Source organism: Excalfactoria chinensis, chromosome 15, assembly GCF_039878825.1.
Source record: "Excalfactoria chinensis isolate bCotChi1 chromosome 15, bCotChi1.hap2, whole genome shotgun sequence".
Classification (NCBI taxonomy): Eukaryota; Metazoa; Chordata; class Aves; order Galliformes; family Phasianidae; genus Excalfactoria; species Excalfactoria chinensis.
Window position 1 is genome coordinate 7,361,303 of NC_092839.1, and position 14,366 is coordinate 7,375,668.

The 14,366-nt window shown below is 45.5% G+C and overlaps 1 protein-coding gene across 5 annotated transcripts in view; it reads left to right on the plus strand.

Annotated features, from left to right (window-relative positions):
* The first annotated feature begins 1,297 nt into the window (after positions 1 to 1,297).
* The window catches only part of OSBPL2 (oxysterol binding protein like 2), a 29,454-nt gene continuing 16,385 nt past the window's right edge, over positions 1,298 to 14,366 (plus strand). Inside the window, exons 1-4 of one of the 5 annotated variants that reach the window (XM_072349967.1) lie at positions 1,318 to 1,391; positions 1,929 to 2,026; positions 5,251 to 5,348; positions 10,535 to 10,699. In XM_072349967.1, coding sequence (XP_072206068.1) covers positions 10,663 to 10,699 — 37 coding nt within the window. In that variant the 5' untranslated portion in view covers positions 1,318 to 1,391; positions 1,929 to 2,026; positions 5,251 to 5,348; positions 10,535 to 10,662. Of the gene's footprint in view, positions 1,392 to 1,606; positions 1,837 to 1,892; positions 2,027 to 5,250; positions 5,349 to 10,534; positions 10,700 to 14,366 lie in introns of those variants that run through there. The other 4 variants (XM_072349966.1, XM_072349968.1, XM_072349969.1 and 1 more) reach the window with 4 other exon arrangements.

Below are 14,366 nucleotides of genomic sequence, written 5' to 3' on the forward strand. Positions count from 1 at the left end.
TATCAGTATTACCAGCGTCTGCCTTTCTTATGTCTTTTCTGTATAAAACAGATTCATGCGACGCTATGTTTGTCACAACACCTTCCTTTTTTTTCAGTGCCAGCAGCATGAAATGCAGTATTGCAGTGAATAGGATTTGTGACAGTTGTCTTCCCAGATGGGACAAGGTGAACGGCTGGTTTTATTGCAGGTGGAGCTGACAGCCACACCGATGGATGAGGCAGTTGCCCAATGCTTTCCATGGAAAATACCCCCTTTTAATTACAACTAACATTGCAAACCTGTTGGCAACAAGGCAAAACGTTCCGTGCCATCTCCCTTATAAGGTAATTCCTCTCTCCCCACAGGAGGGAAGTCAATAAGGATCTGCAGCCTTGTCCCCCTCCTATTATTATTACTATTATCAGTGATTCTAGATTGCTAGAGACCAACTCCTCGTTATTTAACAACAGCAGAAAGGTGCTGTCAGTTGTGGTTTTGCTTTGCAGGGCTCTTCCTGATCAGCTGCTCACTCGTGAGCGTGGCCAGCTGGGTCAGGAGGTGATTTCAGTCCGTGTGTCCCGGCTTCAAGGCTGCAATAGGGATCAGTATGCACTGAACACTGAGCCCAAACCCGCACAGATTGCTTGAATGGACGTGGAGATCCAAACTGCAGCACCCCTCTGGGCCAATTAGGAAAGTGTTATTAAAGGATCTGGAACGATACCAGTTGGGATGAAAAGAGCTGCGAGTCTCTTTGATCCTGGAGGGAATTCAAGAGCAGCACACAAAGGCGAAGCACCTCGCAGGCTCGGGAATGGGGAGGCAAATAAAAAGAGCCCAATTCATTCTAAGCTCGTGGCTCATTGCTCTGACCCCTGCACTGACATCTACCTGCAGATAGCTTTAGCTACAAAGGGGATGAATACAAACCTGCCTCTGTTAATGGCCGAGTAGGAACAAGCACGGCGGAGAGGTAGCATGTTTCTTCTGTGCAGGGATGGAGGAGCAGCTCCCAGCACAGAGCGCTGCACCCAGCAGGCACCAGCACAGCCCTAGTGCTGCGTACAACTGGGGACATCAGAGGCGGCCCAGCGCCGCGGGACCTCATGGGAGCCTTCCTTATTTGCATATCCCCGCCCCCCTCACCTGCCATTGGCCAGCTGTCTCCCTAGCGCTGTGGTGCGGCCCGGGCCCGCGGAGCTCGGCGCCTGATTAGCATTGTTCCCGCCTCCTGACGGGAGGACGAGGCCGCCGATTCGTCTGTTCTCCTCCGCCGGGGCGCGGCCTCGCGTCGCGATTGGCGGAGAGCTTCGTCACTCCGCCGCTGCGAGGGCCGCACTTCCGCCTGGGTGTCAGCGGTGCGGAGCGGGGGGTGCTGCGGTGGGGCCGTCGCGGGAGCGCGGTGCCAGGTAATGCCCCGGGCCCGGCTCCCGTCCGCGGCCCCGCACCTCTCTCCCGCGTGTCTGGCGCTGCGTGGGCCCGTCCTCGTGCCGTGCCGGCCGTCATGGAGGGCTGCGCGGGGCTGTCAGCTCGGCCCGGGGCTGTCCTGGCTGCGGGGAGCGGAGGCCGCGGGCTGAGGGAGCGCGGACGGCTCCGCCTTCCCCGTCACGGAGCCGCGGGGCTCGCAGCCGGCGGGAGCTGTGACAGCACTTTGGTTATCTTTGCGTTCAGCAGAGCTGGCGGAGCTCGGCTGTCCCGAGTCAAAGCGGGGAAGAGGCTGAAGGGCAGCGCCCGGCCGGGCTCAGCCGCTGCTCAAGGAGCTGAACGCCGCGTTGTCCGCGGGTTTCGGATCCGGGTAGCGCAGCGCCCTGGGGCTGCTCCGTTCCCAGCGTGTGCGAGCTGGGCTCGGCCTCGGTACGGTCCGGGAGCCCCAGGGGCCGTACGGCGCAGTGGGAGCGTTGCCGGAGTTGTGTGCTGCAGATTGGCGCTATGTGTTTCTCTTACAGAGCTGAGAGGGAGACGAGTGAGCACGATGAGGAAAACAGACGGAGAAAAGGCCTCTCCTTAAATAACATGCCACCAGAACTTCTGCATGGTCACAAAGGTATACGGTGTGTTGCCATTGGTTTGTTTTGGGTGCGAGTGGTGATGTGCTATCTGTGTGTTTGGACTCGGCTCCTTTCTGAAACAGCTCTGCTCTGATTGCAGGCCAGAACCTGGTTTTGAAATCACCTTCTGGCTTTTGTCAGCCATAGTCTTGCATTTCCCACCACCAAAGCGCGTTCAATGCAAGCAGAAATCTTCATTTACTGTGAATTTTCGCAATTAAAGTGTGTGACCTTCACGTAAACTTCCAAAAAGAAAGAGACGTGAGTCTCTCATAGTTTTTTTTCTGAGTCGATTCCATTCAGTTCCCATTTATTCTTCAAGAATGCAGTAACTCTGCGCTCACGCTGCTAGCAGTGTACAACCACAGATATATACGGCCGTACAAACTCCATATCAGTATGCTTTCGAACTCCTAAAAGCTCAGGGCAATTTCTGGAAGCAGTCACTTGCCTAACTTCCAAACCTACAGCCCTGCACTGTGGGTTGGAAGCAGGAGAACTGGTTAAACTAGCACAGAAGCAAAACGTTCCGAGCAGAGATTTATCCCTCAGTAATCCCCTGGGTTTCAGTTACTGTAAACAAAGCTATTCTTAAAATACTTGTCAAGTCGTGCAGATGGCCACGTGACAGAAAGTTGAAGGCACTCTGGGATGAGATTGGGAGCAGTTCTTGATGTTGCTTTGCTGAACTGACTGTACCTCTTAGTGAACTCGTAACATCAGGGAGTGCTCCGAAGGAAGCACTGTAACATCTGCTGTCCAGGAATACATGCGCTGTTTTTTCCAAAACAAACTCTTTGGCTGTGTCAGTAAAACATCGCAAACGGGAGACAAAAGTTCAGGAGAGAAAGTGATTAAATAACTTAACTATGCCTGGAAGTAGCTGAAGACTTACATGGGTTAAAGGCTTCAGTGATACTGACAAGCAAGGAAATAGAGTGTGGTACAAGTAGTTGTTTGCTAACATCTGTGTGAGTGTTGTGATTTGATAACTGCTCATGGAGGGTAATTTTCACTGTTGGGTGTTTTCTTTAAATCAGCTTTAAAACTGTTGGGCATTTCTGTGATACGCTCCTGCTTAAACTGACAGATCTTATGTTTGAAACTGTTAATGCTTTGAGCCTTTCTTCTTGTGAATTCTACTGTGTGAACTTCACACATGCTGACCTAGAACAAAGGTGGAAAGCTTGGCTTTCTGTTATTTTCCTGTTGGCTGGAAAATAGACCAGCAGGCTTTTCTGCTTTGATAAGGCTGTATTTTTAAAGAACTGTTTGTAGTGCCAACCAGGCAGTTCTTTTTGTTTAAAAGTGAGAGACACATGCAAGTATGTGTATTATTATTATTATTTAAAGCAGATAATACATTATCTCTGATATTTGAAATAACGTATTCTTGGACAGTGTGATGTTGCATCAGACTGCTCGGTAACCAGGACTCCCATTTATAAGCTGGCTTTCTTGTGGTCCTTCACTCGTCATCAAATACTGTCGCTTGAGTCACAAAGACACCTGAAAAGAGCTGTCTGTCCTTGTCGTGAACATGATGTTCTTAAATGCTTCCTGGTTAGTCTTTTTTTCTGTGAAATATCTAAGATGTTTTTTTTGGGGGGGAAGAAAATCAATCCCACAGAGAACGTGTGTTAAATACGGAGCACTCGGTGTGAATTTTATTGCTGGCTTTGAATGCAGCTGCTCACAGGGGCATCATCTAGCTGAATCAATGGGAAAGTGAGACCCATGAGAAAGCTGGGCACTGTTTATCTGCTGCTTTGAAAGATAAGGGATGTTCGTATGCTTCCTGTTGCAAAAAACAGAGGTTACATGTGATACAGATTCGTTTGTATCATTAGTTTATGGAATAGACCACTATGTAATCTGGAGTTAAAAATGCTTGATCTCAGACCTCTATTTCCTAACAGTGTACTGTGGGAAAGAGTGAACGATGGTGTAATTCTGTCTGAAAGCCTCTGTGCAAGGAAAGAGTAAGCAATTAAAATGTGTCAAATGTGACTTAGGTTGCTTTCGGTTATACTCTTCACAAACGTATTGTTGACTCAGTGCACAAAGATAACGTCTTAATGTTCAGGATCAATAAGATATAAGGATAGACTAAGCTTACTTAGATTTGCTTTTCTTAATATATACAGTTACAACTGGAAATTCATTTGCTTGTCTAGACAGATCCTTCAGATTCTGTCAGTACATCTTATTATGCACATAATTGAATCAGACAGATTTCCAGTGAATTACAGCTGCCCTCCATTCAGAAAAGGCAGGGGGCTGGATAGTGTTTTCTTCCTGTGATTATCCATAAATCTGACAGGAGTGTGCACGGGAGACAAATTATTCCTGCAGCTGCAGAACTGAAATATGAACCTTTGAATCTCGGCCCTCTTGGTCTTATGGTCCCAAACTGCTGGATGTGTACATCCATGCTTAGCAATAGACTTAGTGTGAGCCTGGAGCTGTGGGCTTCCTATCCCAGTGTGGTTGCCCTGCTCTGCTGGTCAGCTTTAGGTAAGAGCTGCTGGGATGTTTGAAGCTTCGAGGTGTTGCAGAGGGGTCTGCATGCTCATTGACTGCTAACTTTGTTATGTGCTCACTGACATCCTCTTAAGCTGGTTTTTAGGGCTTTCAAAAGAATCTGTTAATACAGCACATTGTGCTTTGGTGATAGGTCAGAACTGATGGTAGTATGAAAGTGTAGTGAAGGCAAGCATGTGAATCCTGAGGTGTGTGTGTGCTCAGGCCATGAGGTGGCGGGGGCTCTGCTCCCTGCAGTGTGCCAGTGCGACCAAGTGAGAACAAGAGTCCTTTTAATAATTCCCAGTTAAAAAACTTGCATGTGTTAAGGCTGCCGAGAGTTTAGCTCACCAACCCCTATGTAACAGTCAGCTCAGCAGCACGCTTGTTTGCTAGATTCGTTAGAGCAGAGCTTCTTCCCTGTGCACATGTGCTAGCTAGGCTTTGCAGAACGTCGATAAAGCTGTTGAGAGATGCTTAATAGTAAAAGAAATATGTTACCTATATTTAGAGGTACAAATAACTGCGTACACGCTGCTTTATTTTGTCTTGAACGTAGTTCTGAGAGCTGTACAACCTTCTTGTTATCTAGAAGGGTTAATGTCGCCAAGCAGATAGCGAGGTGGATTCTTTATTAAAGCTGAGCACAGAGTTAATTTGGGTTAGCAGTATTTCTTCCCAGTCTCTTTAACTGCAGGTGCTCACAGGAGGGAGATTCTGGTAGCAGATCCAAACCATAGAGCAATAAGGACTGCTAGGAACAAAATGAGCTCCATCCCTTCAGAGCCGGCGCAGGTACGTCTCTGTTCTCAGGACATTTAACAGCTCCCAGCTGTACTAAGGCCCACAGCAGGGATAGCTGCAGACTGCAAAGGAGCTGTGCAGTGGCAGCAGGCCAGACTTTCCCTCACCCCCAGCCCCTCTGCTCAGTGTTGCACAGAGCGGAGAAGCAAGCTGCCCTCCTTGAGCGGGGATGCTGAGTGAGTCTCATTAGGCCTGGACTCCTTTGTTGCATTACAGGGAAGTAAAAAACAATTCTAGCTTGGTAAATAAAATCTACTTCTGGATTCTGCCATCTGTGTAGCTGTTTGCTGGTTGAAGAGATTTCAAGTGCATAATAATTACAGCAGGCATCTAAATTGCCAATTAAAACGACTTCTTGGCAATTTTTTATAGATGTTTTAGATCCACTGTTGTCGGTAACCTAATTTCATGAGTCAATTAAGATTCATCCTTGCTGAAGCTTTCATTCAGAGATGAAACACTGCAGTCTGATGCTTTCAGGAGATATATATGGAGAAAAAGCGCATGAATATTTATCTTCTGGTTCAAGCTATTTATTTCTGTCCCTTGAAGTACAGCAGCTATGCTTTATTTCAGCTGGCAACTTGAGAAGAGGTGGGCTCGACTCTTATTTCACCAGTCATGTTTTAAGAGGGTTGTGAGCTTATTTGTTTGTTTGTAGTGTCGGTATGATGGCTGTATGTATTTGATCTGCCAGTGGCTCCTTAGGAGCCCATTTCTGGACAGAAGCTGAATCCTGAGCCCAGGAGATGTGCTAGTGGAAAATCTGCATTTTATTCACATATGTTGTTAGGTGGATTAAACAGCCCATGGAATTAATTTTCCTTTGTACCAAGCTGACTTTACATTCTGACCAAGCTGGTTTCTATTAATTTGAGTTTGTGTCCCTCTGACCCATTAAAGACATGCAAACATCTGAAAACAGAGGGTCCTTTCAGAGCTCGCAGGTTTTTGCCCCTTCTGTTCCACCCCTTGGGCAGTATCTGTGTGGTATTGTGAGACTTGATAGCAAATTGTCATTATTTCTCTACGATGAAAGCCTCGCTTGATTTTTCACTCTTTTTAACTTTTTTTCCCCCTATACAAGTATTCTCCTTTCAAGTTAATAAACTTAATTTGTTTTAAAACTCCCTATGGAAGCTCATATCCAGCAAAACCTTGTTAGACATGTGAAAAAAACTCATGAATGTGCAGCTTCATTAATTCTTTGGTGGCACTCTAATGCCACTGGGCTGAACTCCTAACGCCCAGCCTGCTCTTGCTGGCCAGCCTCGGTTTGTTTTCAGAACTGCTGGCTGTTTCCATATGTGGTTTTGCTTAAGCACTCCTGGCTCTGGTGGTGGATGGCGTGGCTGGGTGCTGGCTGCCTCCTGCTGCTGTCTGTGCTTCTCACAGGGTTAAATGCGTGCTATCAGAGAGGATTTGTAAAGGAAGCAGAATGGAACACATTTGCTTTCCAGGAGTGCTGCATGATGTGAGGCTTCAGTGTCAGGCCTGGAGGAGCAGCAGAGTGCAGGTGCAGCCTTGCAGCAGCCAGCCTCGTGCTTGCTGAGCAGCATTCCAGCACCATGAGCTGCTCCAGCAGTGGAAGCTCACCTTCCTACAGCAATGTAAATGTTTCTTTAAGGAGGAGTAACTTCTGGTCAACCAGCAGGGGCTTTGTGGAAGACTAACCTAGAAGAACGAGTTAGTATGGAGTAGCTAGCTGTGTGACATTAGCAAAATCACAGGGATGGCATGTTTAGCTCTTGCAGGTTTATTTCTGGACAAGTCCTGGTATTTTGTTGTGCTTTTTTCTTGTTCTTAATCTGTGTATGAGTGGTTAGGATCCAGAATCTTAGATCTTAGTGAGGCAGTCGTTGGTTTGCTGGTTTTTGGTTGGTGGTTATTGTTTTTCTTTCCCTGGAGTGTAGGTTTGGAGTGTGCAAGTGGCAGACATCAGGCAGTGCCTCTCCCCTGGCCGTGGGTTTCACACCTCTGGTTTCATACATATGCACACGCTTTGGATTTCACCTACACTTCAGTACTAACAGGGTGAAAATTGTTTACGCTTTATGAAAGGTTTTCTGGGACTGGATTAGACCTAAGCCCCAGTGGGTCTCCTTGTGCTTGGACAGCTCTGCTGCTGTTTGGATGGAAGCTGCTCACTGCAGTTGCTTGTGTGGAAACGAGCAGTGTGGAGGAAATACGGATCACAAATGCTGCACGTGAAGCAAACAGGATGTTGTTGTCTGCTGGCACTTCAGCCTGGTTGAGAGAAACTTTTCACTGTTGCTTTTAGCAGTCCGTGCTTTTTGGCTCCCGAGAGCTGAATGCTGATACCATCCTGTGTTCGAGTGTGCAAATTCATGGTAATCTCTGCTCAGGTAAAGAACTGAATTGAAAAGAAGTAATATGAGCACTAAGGTGCAAAATACATTGCTTTATCCTTTTAAAATTCTCCTAACGCCTTAAAACAACTTGTACCTATTACTTAAAGTGCCTTCCATGAATATTCTTTAGGTGAGAGCTGAGGTACTTGTCTGTAACTTACAGTGTATGGCCAAACCCTCATTCTCAAATAAGGATCAGCTCAGGGTGTGGCACAAGGTGCATATCACAAGGACAGAGTGCAGCCTGGGCTTCTGGTTCACTCAGGTCTTTCCCTGCAGTCACCACACTTGTATTTGGTGGTTGTTTTCATAGAAAAGCTTCATTGGCTTTGTAGTCAGTGCCCTTATTATCAGTAAGTCAGACTTGTTATTCCTTAGTGCCTCCTCTGGAGGACTGGGGCATGCTGGCATTCCTGCCAGGATGTGTTTGGATAGGGAGAGTGTGCTCTTGGTGTAATTAAACAGGGGTGGGTTGGCAGCTGGTTGGCGTATGTTGCAGGTGGGTAGAACTGCTTCGGAACAGAATCCTACTGCATGAGCTGTATCAGTGGTAGGGCGGCCCTGCTGCCAGAGCTTGAATAAAAAGCAAGGGCTGGATATAAAGATGTGGGAATGGAGAAAATTCAGGAATTTTAGTGCTCATCATGAGACAGCTGTGTGCTGGACACATGCACATCTCTTTCTAGCTGCCGGTTTTTTAGAAGGGTGCAACACTTGTAGGCAGGTGAATCCTAAGAAAGCTAGTGCTTTCCCTCTTCTCCCTCCCTCCTTTCTGAGTTGAAAAGCATACACAGTTACGTCCACAAGAATTGGTTTTCATCAGAGATATGGTAGAACTGGAGGCCTAGAAGTGATACTTCACTGGTGGGGCTGGGAAGCTCACAGGGACGCTGACTGCAGCTTCAGTGTGAGCAGCTCCTGCAGTCAGAGCCTGCCGTCTGCTGGGGCTGAGCACAGCTTCCCCTGCCTGTTTGCTGTGAGCTGTGGCAGTACATTTTGTGTTAGAAGTAGGCACTTGGAGCAATGTATTTAATTCTGCTGCTGTTTAGAGAAGAAACACAGCATCCTGTTTAGTTCACCCAGAAATCTGGGCTAGCTGCTGCTTTTGAACCAGTTACTAAAGGGTTTCTGCCTTTCTCTGGTTTTCTGCCAGCAGCCTGCACTGCATCTTTTTGAAGCAAAGCTGCTGCTCCTTTTCCTTCTGCAAGCAGAGCACTTGCTGGTAGCCTTGCACTGGAAGTCTTCATTCATCCCTGTGTGTAGTGTGTCAGTATTATGAGCTCTTGCATCCTTCCCTGGGAGAGTGAGGCAGTTTGACTAACCTGAGTCACAAATCTATTGCTGATAAGCCTTGTTCAGCTTTCTTGCTTAAAGCTCTGTGACTGCACAAGGAAAAGGGAAGGAAACTGTGTTCAGCTGAAAGCAATTGCAACAGCAGTGTAGCAATAGGCAAAAGAAGCAGTTGTGTGAAATTCAGCCCTTATGGAGGTGAGGACTTGTGAAGGAAAAGCTGCTAAAGATGATGTGTAAGCTGAGATGTTAATGAAGCACAGATTGGTATGAAATCGTCTGGTGGTGAGCAAAGTAGGCTGTTCCTAAGGAAGAGGTGACAGTCGGGTACCTGGCACTGAGAGGTGTGATGCTTAAAGATAAACATTGTGTTCATTAACCGGGAGAAGCTGTTAAATAGGCTATTTCAGCTCCTCCTCCTGAACAGGGAGTTGGAAGGACAGCGTGTGAGGCATTGGCATAGCTTTGTGCTGAGCAGCGAGGTGAAAAGAGTTGAAGTTCAGGGGGCATCGTGCAATTCGGTGTCTTGCAGAGAGGAGAGAGGGAACTGGCTCTAAACATGGCAAGCTCCTCTACTAGGAATAGAGTGTGCTTCTGGCTTTGTTTCCCTTAATTGGAATGGAACTGTGCGAGTTATAATTACTCTGGAAAAGCCACTCGCACAAAAGCAGTGAGATCTTCAAGGATCAGAAAAAAATTGAGGCTGACACATTGAGGTTGTTTTGGGGGAGCTGGTGGCATTGCTGTGTGCCTGGCGCAGCACTGGTACCTGGTGAGCATTCACAGGAGTGGAACTGAAATGTTCTGATTGTTCTGCTTTGACTAAAGATGGGTGAAGTAAAATGTTTACGTTACACCATTGCCAACCATCTGGAATGAATCTAATGTAGTCTGTCCATAATGCAGAGCTGGAATGCTTCATAAATCTGTAAGTGATTTGTAGCGTGCTTGGCTCTAGTGAGAAAAAGTTTTGTTTCTTGACACTTTCTATCTAGAGAGCACAACCTCCTGTTGTGTGTTCAAGTGTTCATAGCAATAACCTGACAGAACTTACCTAGTAGTCCCTGAGTGCATTGATGTGCAGCAAGGCCCTACATTTTTATGCAACAGTGAGGTAAAGTTCTTGTTCCCAGCTTTCTTGTTTAAGAATGCAGTGAGGTTTATCTTTCAGCTGAGAAGGGATTTCTGTTTTGCCAGCTGACTTTTTCTTCCTCCTCGCTGTACTTGTCTGAAATAAGTAACTTCCAATAAGTCGAGTATATTTTACAATAGTGTACATAATGTTTTTATATAGAGAGAACAAGTATGTCATAGTATGTTGGTTGTTCTCGTAGCAGGTAGAACTGATCTTCAGAAGGACTTCAGAATCATGGTGACTGTTTTATGAATGCAAGAACCCAATGCTTTCTTTTGTCATGGGAAGAAATAGGAAAATGAGTATTTGTCAAGTGTGTGTGTTTGTGCTTGCAAGAAGGATGGAAGCTGCTAATTCTTCTTCCCTGTCTTGTCAAATAGATCATCTAAAGTGGCTGGGTATTTGCAAAAGAAGACTTCAAAAGCGTACAGACACTTAAGCTCTACATCAAGTTGAACGATGCATTAGAGGAAGCTGAGCTGGCTGTACAGAGATTTCACGCTGAAGGATGAATAGTGAAGAAGAGTTCTATGATGCCGTTACGGGTGAGTGGGGGGCATAGTGCTAAAAAGGAGGAGGGGACAAAAGGAGCTCTGAACTGCATTGTGTGCGTTAAGGTACCGGTGATGTATAAGGAATAAAGAAGGAAATGTGCTTCTTGTGAAACCTGTAGTACCGTGTTCTGAAAAGAAGAAAGGCTTGGACTTGACCTTGGAAATATGTATTTATTTAATATTAGCTTTATTTTTTAAAGCTCAGTGCTGGCTATTATTTTACCACTATAGTAGTTCTTTAGGGCCAGAGTCTTGCTTTCATTTCTCCACAAAATGCAGGTAATTTTATAGCAGCTTGAGAAGTAATGCTTTTAAGGCCCTTCAAAAGGTGAAAATATCTTCTGGAGGTTATTTTTACTGTTATTCTGTTTATTTTAATGGAAAACTGATTTCAAAGAATTGAAATAGGGAAATATTTCTCTACATCTGTCCAGATGGCTATAAAAGCATGCTTTCAGGATAGGGAGCTGAAAGGCTTTGCAATCCAGTGCTGTTTCTAGAAGAGCAAACGGGAATTGCATCACTCTGGAGCAGTGCATCAAATAGTGCTTTTCTCTGAAGTAACAAGGATGAATGATGTAAGTTCCTTACGTGGTGCAATTCTTCTGTAAATCAAAGTCTTTACTGTAAAAAATAAAGAAAAATCTTGAGAATGCAGTGAATCGTTTGGGTTCGTCCTTGGTAATCTCATAGTTTCAGGTGCTTAGAACTGCTGTTGTGAATGTGCCAGGAATTCTCCAATTTGAAAAGCTGAACAGAAATGCCCATCTAAGTATGAGGTCTGACTGACAGCTTCGGTGTTGGTGCGTTACTTTGTTTCCGACTGGAGAAATACATAGCTCAGAGTTTGAGTCTTTGTTTGAGTAGTTAGGTTTTCCTTGCTTTAACCCCAAAAGGTTGATTTGCCCTGCAAATGCTCAAGGAAGTAATGGCTTCATAGTTACTGTACATCAGGTGTGCTTTTGCTTTGCGCTCTTTGCTGGCTCTGCTCACAAGTGGGATGCTCTATGTCCATCTGAGAGTACTCCTTGTCCTGTCCTAAACTTTCTCTTCCATGAGTGTGTGATGGGAGGAGAGAAGCTTCCAAGCAAAAGATCAGATGTCTTGATGTGCTCTTAGCCCAGCCCTCTTCTGATGGACAGTTTTTTGTCTGCTGCAGATTTTCAGAAACTAAATGTGGCTGAACTTTTTATCCCTTATACATATTGCCCTGCAGCATCCACATAGGTATTTGCCTAAACTGGGGTGCTAAGTTTGGATATGTTTCAGAGTCTTTCTCTCTTCAGACTACCTATAAAGACAAATATTCCATCTCTACTTCCAGGTAGATGCTTTAGATCTTACTGTCCATTTGTTGCATTACTTGCACACACCTAGTCAAGTCTAGACCTTTTTCTTTGTATCTGTGACTTCTTCAGGTCATACCTAAATGTGATGCTAACAACAACTACTAATAATGCCTTTCTGCATTCATCTGCTGGTGCCTATAGCAGCTAGGTGTACGTTCAGTACCCCAGAAGTTTAAGCTCAGAATTGAGGTCCTTTCTGAGTCACAGTAAGCTTTTGAATTCCACAGTAAGAACTTCAGGATTTTGGGTTCCAGATTTTGATTAAGGAAGCAAAATGCCCTTGTTGGCAGACTCCTCAGCTTGTTCTTTCTGAGCGTACTCTCCATTCCTTAACTCAGAGCAGTAGATGGGCAGCAGCCAACTTGAGACATGTGCTGGTTTTCCCTTAAATCCATGATTGGGATGTGGCTACCAGGAACAAGCTCATTCTCCAGCTGCGTCTCATTTCCATGCTGAAATGAAAACAGTGTGCACTCCACGCTCTTCTCCACTTGCTTCCCCAGTTGTCCTGGGCTCTGCATTCCTCGGTGGGAGTTACAGTGTGTTCCTACAGCTTCCCTAATTTTAGTAATTTGGATACTCTTGTTTCTGCCTTACAAATAGCAAATCAGGCTTAGCAGGGCAGTGAAACTCCATGGGAAGTTGTGCTTTAGAATTCTGTGGCAGTCTTAGCCTAGGTAATGTGTTCTCCCTTTTAAAATGTGAGTTCACTCCTTGAGAAGGCCTCAGCATTTCTGTAGATATTACTTGATAACGTCCACATCTCAAGTAGAGATCTGCCCTTTGGACCTCTGGGTTTTGGTGTGATGGATTTAATCTCTTAGGTTAAGAAGTTTCCTGCTTCTGACACTGTCCACATCATATCCAGAAGTCATCTTCATGTGATGGCATTGCATGCTGTGTGGTTGGGAGTCATCCTCCTGGCAGGTGGTTTGACCCAACGATGTTTGGTGATGAGTACACCTGTAAATGGCCAGGATGGACTGTACTGTGCAGCTGGTGAGTCAGTTTGGCTGGTGAAGAGTTTCCAGAGTGAAGTTGCTTTGTGTTCAGAGGTGACTGTCATTGCTGATTAGTTGGACACATGACACCCTTACTTCAGGACTGAGTACTTACTGTGAGCATCTCAGAGATGCTGTGTGTGATGTCTGTCATTCCTCAGTAGCCCAGCGTTTGATTTTTCTCAAAGGAGGAAGATTTCTCTGATACTGGATCAGGAAACCTGGCAAACTCATTGATGAATTCAGATTCTTCACAATTTTACGTCAGCACATGGCTTTCATCACTTAGCTTTGGCCCGCATCACCTTGGGATTATCAATTCCATTCTGAACTTGTTAAAGGCTGCTGCTGTTGACTTTTGTTGCATCAGACCTTATCTTTCATTAATTCTGTCCGATGTCTTTTTGCCAAAGCGGTTTGCAGAAGGATTGGCACAGAGCAGCAAAACGCTTGCTACAGTATGTTAGTTACAGGGTAATAATTTATTTTTGACACGCTTGAGTAGCTTTTGTTTTCCTTTTTTACACATTAACCTGCAGTTCTGGGGAAGCCTGTTCAGTGTCTGTGAGGTCAATCTGGTGCAGTCTATTTGAGAGCAGGTTGCCCTTCTGTTCCTACCGCTTGGCTCTTGTTCGTTGTAAACTGCTGCTTCCTCCTGGGGAGGAGCAAGTGAGGTACCTGCTGCCAAATGTCTATATTTTCATCGTGTTTGGATTGAATCAGCAGATCGTGCCCCAGTATTGAAGTACTGCAGATGTTGTGAAAGCTCAGCCTGCCTCCTGTTGGAAGCAGCATGATTCGGCCACGCAGTGTGAAAACCAACTTGTTTGGGAAGTGGTGGAGAGATAATAATTTCTGACTGAGGAAAAGTGACTTCTTATTTCACTCTGCACACTTCCAGCATGTTTTATCCCAACTCTGAAGGAACCTTTTTTGGTATGAAGGTTCTCACCACTTTGCTATTTTGATTCTGTCTTGAGTGACAAACCTTAATGAGTACCTGAGGAAGCTGCTGACTGTATGAAAGGGCAGTCTTGTGTCTTCATGTGTACGGTGCACTCAGTACTGTGCCACTCTGCTCCCTTATAGCTGGATGTGTAACATGGCTTAGTGGACTTGTTTCATCTGCAGGATGGGGAAGAAGAGGACTGTGAAAACTAGAGCTGCTGGCAAGTCATTTTTCTTTAATTTCTTGAAATAGATTAGCACTGGTAACCAGTTTGTCTGACTTTGGTAACTGAAGACTTTAAATGCTTGGTTTTATCCTTGACATGTTGAAGCTGGACTTTTGATTTTAATTTTTTTGAT